We start from the raw sequence: 6,150 nt of genomic DNA on the forward strand, positions 1-6,150 counted from the left end.
AGCAGAACAGTAGCAAAAAGCTAAAAGCAGCAGTAAAATAGCTAAAAGCTCAAATTAGCTAACATGTAGCTACAGGCTAAAAGTAGCAGTATAGTAGGTAAAAGCTAAAAGTAGCAGAAATGAAGCCAGTAGCTGGAGTTGACATTAAAAATGTGTTTTTTTGAGATCATCTGAGATCTGGACATGTTTCTGTGGAGAATTTTATTTTTAATTAAATTTAAAAACAAAAGTCAAGCAGCTATCAGCTGAATGAGCTGAACATTTTGATGCATGAACAGCTAAAGTAGCGTCTGCAGAAAAGCCAAAGAATGAAGCTTTCTGTTTCTGTTGGTTCGGCTTCAGTCCAGGTCTGGGATCTGGACCCAGCCGGGCCCCAGGTCCAGTTTGGTGTTCAGTGAAACGTTCTTTAGGTCAATGCTTCGTTGTTTGTTGAAACAGGAAACGAACGAAGCATTTCATGAAGCAGCAGGTGAACCCACCTTCAGGCTGATCTCCTCCCGCAGCTAAAATCCTCCTGCAGAACTCTGAAACGACAGCAGACCCGGATCAGATCAGAACCAACGGGTCGTCCCGCTGAGCTCAGAGGAGGAACCCACCTGTCCATAAACGCTGCAGCTTTCTGAGGATCCTTCGGCTGTTTTTAAAAACAAGAGAAATCACGAAGAGAACCACGAGGACGTTAAAGACCGTCAGACCAACGAGGAACCCAGGAGAACCTTCTGGACCTGCAGGCCTGAAGTAGTCTGAAAACCAAACAGAGCGTGAAGACCAGAACCTTGGAAACATTGGACTCTTATTTTGTTAACAAACACATGAAGAACTTGTCTTGGACTAGATGTTCTGAGTGGAGCTGAATGTTTTTGTGTCTCCAAACCGGTGATTAGGATCCGGTTCTCCTTCATCAAGTGGACTTCAGAAACCTCCGCCCTGCAGATCAACATCACGCTTCCTGTTTGACTTCCTGTTTACAACAAGAAGAAACTGTTTGTTCAAACTGGAGTCCAATAGTTACCTACAACAGGTAAGATATTGATTGTGTAAATGCTCACAGTTTAATTTTTTTCTGTACATTTTTTTTTTTTACAATCAAACTACTTCTGTTTTAGCTGTTCATATATCAAAACCTTCGGCTCGTGTAGGGCCTAGGTGCTCAGACTTTTAGCTTATGTAACATTTATTAATTTAAAAAATATGTTGCTTTATTTACAAACATTTTCTCTAAAAGAAAAACATTCAGATTTCTTCAGCTCCTTCAGAAACTTTGTTCTCTTCAGAATCTACTTCAGCTGCTTTGGCTTTTTTTGCTCTAACTGTAGTTTTTAGCTAACCTTTATTGTTACTTTTAGTTTCTAGCTAGCCTTTTAATACTTTTAGAATTGAGCTAGCTATTAGCTACATTTTGTCACTTTTAGCTGCTAGCTAGCCTTTTGTTATGTACACATTTTAAATAGCATTTTGACATAATTAGCTTGAAGCTAGGTTTTGCTATTTGTAGCATGTAGCAAAACTTTTTTGTTACTTGCAGCTTCTTTCAATACTTTTATCATTCAGCTAGCCTTTCGTTATGTTTAGCATAAAGCTAATTTGTGTTGTTTTTAGCTTCTTGCTAGCCTTTTGTTATATTAGCTTTTAACCAATCTTTTGCAGCATATAGCTTCTAGCTAGCTTTATGCTACTTTTGCTTTTGAACTAGCATTTTTCTGTTTCTAGTTGCTACTTTTAGATTTCAGCTACTCTTTTGTCAGTTTAAGCTTCTTCAGCTGATCTTAAGCTTCTTCAGCTGACATTCGGCTTCTTCAGCTGATGTTCAGTGCTGTGTTCAGACTGACCTTCAGCTGACATTCAACTTCTTCAGCTGACCTTCAGCTGATGTTCAGTGCTGTGTTCAGACTGACCTTCAGCTGACATTCGGATTCTTCAGCTAACGTTCAGTGCTGTGTTCAGACTGACCTTCAGCTGACATTCGGATTCTTCAGCTGACCTTCAGCTGATATTCAGTGCTGTGTTCAGACTGACCTTCAGCTGATGTTCAGTGCTGTGTTCAGACTGACCTTCAGCTGACATTCGGCTTCTTCAGCTGATGTTCTCATTCATTTATGAGTTTACGCATAAAGACAAAATGTCTGAACTGTCCCTTTAACTTAATTTAGACTCAGGACGGACAAGAACACTGACACTTCATCGTGAACCGGGCCGTGCCTGAGTGGTACCAGAACGTTTTAGACTTTAGATGTTGTTGACGATGTAAACAAACACAAACCTCCATGTTTGTTTACTGTAAACAGAAAAGTAAACATCTGTTGTTTGATTTAAAGTCTTCTGATCTGCTCGTTTACCTTCAGCTGCTGCCACGCCCACCCTGACTGAGAGGTCGTAAGGTCCGGGTCCGGTTCTGGTCCCGGTCCGGTTGGCGAGGACAGTTCCTCGGGCGTCCAGCACGGAGACCTTCGGCTGCAGACCTCGGCTGCTGCAGTCGCACTCGAACTCCAGCTGGTTGGTCCTGGAGCGGTGGACCTTCAAGGCCGGTTCTGACAGCTCCACTGGACAACGAGACAGCTGTTAGTGTCCGATGACGACGACGACAACAACGACAACAACGACAACAACGACAACAACAACAACAACAACAACAACAACAACAACAACAACAACAACAACAACAACAACAACAACGACGTGTGTTTGGAGGTCCAGTTTTCATATTTTCAACTCTCTGTGATCTTCCAGATTGCAGTGGAGTCCCCCACAGATTAGTCTTCAGCCCCCCAATCATTTGAGGAATTTTACTTTAAAGCAAAATAAAAACTATGTACGGTGGCGGCCATCTTGGATTTTGACAGTGCCCTTTCTTCTTCGACGCAGCCGACACCAAACAGGAGCAGGTACGTCTCTTATTGTTGGAGTTGCTCTGACAAACAGGACAGAGTATTTCCACTTCCTCCTCTTCGCTCGGCACAAAAACATAATTTAACTTTATAAAACTAAAAGTAATTAGAGACAGTTACGTGTTAATAAACTAAAAAGCATTAGTTCATAAATCAGTGCTGGTAAATAAATCTGGATTTTTTACTGAATCTCCAGAGAAACTCAAACACGTTTTTTTAAACGTCATTAAAAGACGAGCCCAAACCATCAGCCTCCACCACCGTGCTGACAGCTGCAGTGCATTCTGGGTAAAAATCTGTCCCCAGCTCTGGTTCTGGTCCAGAAGTCCTGTGGTTCCTTCAGAGGAAACGTTCCAAGCCTAAGTCGAGACGCCATCTTGTTTTTACAGAGGAGAGGTCATGACCTTTGACCTGCTGACAGGCCTGTAGAGTCACTGCACGGTCTGACCTTCAGGGTGAATCATCTGAACCTTTCTCTCTGTGGAACGACGGACTCTGAATGACCTTTGACCTTCACAGACTGATAGACAGCAGCAGCTTTTCTGAAGTAATTGCTGATGTCTTTCCACCCTGGTGTTGTGTTAACACACTCCTGTCTGCTGCAGACAGAGCTGGTTCTGGACCTGCAGACAGAGCTGGTTCTGGACCTGCAGACAGAGCTGGTTCTGGACCTGCAGGACTCAGTCAGGACAGAAATATTTTCTTACCAACACCCAGACTGACTTTGGCCTCGTCGCGCTTCAGACTTGTCCTCGTTTGGACGACGCACCTGGATCAGAACCAGAAGAAAAGTTCTGTTGGAGTTCTTCTCAAGACGAAGGAGGAAGAACAGACCGACTCACTTGTAGTCTCCGGTGTCGTTCGTCTGGACGTCCTGCAGCGTCAGAGACCCGTCCTCCTGCAGGGACGTCCTGTCCCTGTACTCCTCTGCCTGGTCCCTCATCTTGTGTCCGTCCACGACCACGTACAGAATCTTCTCGGCTCCGTTCAGACGCAGCCACTCCAGCAGCACGACGCTCGACAGGCCCACGGGTTCCGTCACGGCGCCACACCGAAGGACGGCGTCCGTGTGGACGGCGGCGAAGACGCTGGGTGTCCTCAGAGGCCTCCCTGCAGGTTTGACACAACGTTAGCACTAAAGGTGCAGCTCGCTGTCTGTTAGCAAAATATCTCTGGAAGCTGTTCATGTTATCTGAGGTGAAACTAAACGTTCAGCAGAAACAGTCAGAGGTCCGGATCAGAACCAGGAAAGGTCCGGATCAGAACCAGGAGGAACATCAGTCCCTGATGAGATGAACGATCAGCAGCTGTTAGAAGACGGGCACCGGTTCAGCGTTCTGTCTAAAACCAGAGGGACAACTTCAGAATCAAAACTTTAATCTCATCATCTCCAGTCCATAATCTGATCCACAGATTAGAAGAATCTGAAGAAACCTGAGCTCAAAGCATTAAAACCAGGTCTAGTTCTGGACCTGGCTTTATTAAGACCAGGTCTGGTTCTGGGCCTGGCTTCATTAAGACCAGGTCTGGTTCTGTTCACATCTGTGAACAGAACCAGAACCTCTGATGTCTTCTCTGGACCAGAACTCGTTTCTAATGGACTGAGGTGGAGTCCAGAACTGTTCTGAGGTCAGACAGGTCCAAAAGTTCTGTTTGGACTCCACGTCCTTCATTCTAAAGAGGAGAACCATCCAGGCTGGATCAGCTCACAGTCAAACAGCTGCCTCTCTGATGGTATGGGGGTGCATTAGTGTCTCTGGTAGAAGCAGCTGACACATCTGGAAAGACTCCCATCAATGCAGGAAAACATCTGCAGGTTTTAGAAGAACAACTGCTCCATCCAGGACTGAAGGACAGATGGAGTCCTCCATCAGACCAGAACGGGACAGAACCTCCAACAACTGGACTCCTCAAATCCTCCAAAACCTCCAACAGGTGGTCTCCTCAGGTCCTGTAAGACCTCCAACAGGTGGTCTCCTCAGGTCCTGTAAGACCTCCAACAGGTGGTCTCCTCAGGTCCTGGATGTTTCAGACTCCACAGAGGAAACATGGATCTAGTTTATAATATTGATCTCACAGTTTAAGGTCTGGACTCGCTGGAGTCGCAGTGAAGAGAAGAAGGCCTGTTGGACCCGCTGACCCGTTTTGAGGAGGAGGAGGAGGATCTAAGATAAGCCGTGGTCTGAAGGAACGTTACAGGAAGATGCTTTCCAGAAGATGGCTGAAGCTTCACCAGGCGGTCCTCAGTAAACTTCACTGCATCTGTTTCTTTACTTCTGATGTCGACTCTTTTTAATTTGATTATTTTATGAGCAGAAAGAATGGGCTGTCTGTGGGAGGAGTCAGGGGCGGAGTTGACAGCTGTCAATCAAAGTTTAATGAACCTTGAGGTATCCTGTTGTTTCTTTACGGCTGATAAACTTTGGAGTTGATCACTTCAAGATGGCCGCCACAGCTAGTCAGCCAGAGCGAACTCTACACAAGCTCCAACTTCATCAGTTTCTAAGACGATGAGCTAAAATTTGATGTGGTAGTAGCCGAGAGTCATTCCCAACACACAGTGTGAGGGCTAACTGACGCAGTGTGACATACACCAAGAGAAATACAACTTCTTCAGATAATCTCAGATTAACTTCTGTCATTAAAGGTACAACAGGTATGAGACCAGCCTGTATAAATAAAGGTTGAATGAACGTTCAGGTACAAGAACTTTTCCTGCTCGCTCTGGACGACGACACACTTCTCCCTCCTGCTTTGCTCTTTGTCCTGTGACTCCTATCGGAGTCTCTCTCTACAATTCCTCTGAACTGTAAATCATGGATCTGTTCAGCTGGTCTCTCAACGCAATGGATGAAATGTCCTCGGTGAGAAGATGGGGCGAAGGAGAGCCCTCGTGCCTGGATGGGACACTCGCAGCCGGATGCACCGTGGATCCCTGGCAGTGGAAGATCGTGTGTCTGGCCGTACCGTCGGTCGAGGACGTAGAAGTACATAACTGGATTTATGATAAACAGGATTCGTTTTTTTGGAGCTGGCGGACACTTGTCTTATGGACAAATGCAGAAAATGTCGACAGCCGTCCTGGCCGTGGTAAAGCTGCCCGGCATGAAGGAATGTACCGAGCGGTAAACTGTGGACGAGCTGAGCCGTAAGCTGCAGCTCCTGACACTCACTGGCGAGAAGGAATCGACCTTGGAGAAGGCAACAAGCTCGGCCCCGTGGTGTGTGTGGGATCAGCAGTCCGGTGGTGTGTGTGGGATCAGCA

At 45.8% G+C, this 6,150-nt stretch overlaps 1 protein-coding gene across 1 annotated transcript in view; it reads right to left on the reverse strand.

Moving 5' to 3' along the window:
- Nucleotides 1-2,825, reverse strand: part of LOC119417666 (lysozyme g-like) — a 4,941-nt gene extending 2,116 nt beyond the window's left edge. The window contains exon 1 of the mRNA XM_037684964.1: nucleotides 2,814-2,825. Within this exon, the coding sequence (XP_037540892.1) occupies nucleotides 2,814-2,825 (12 nt within the window). The remainder of the gene's footprint in view (nucleotides 1-2,813) is intronic.
- Nucleotides 2,826-6,150: the final 3,325 nt, after the last annotated feature.

The sequence above is a fragment of the Nematolebias whitei genome, chromosome 1 (genome assembly GCF_014905685.2).
Source record: "Nematolebias whitei isolate Nwh7 chromosome 1, NemWhi1, whole genome shotgun sequence".
Taxonomy (NCBI): Eukaryota; Metazoa; Chordata; class Actinopteri; order Cyprinodontiformes; family Rivulidae; genus Nematolebias; species Nematolebias whitei.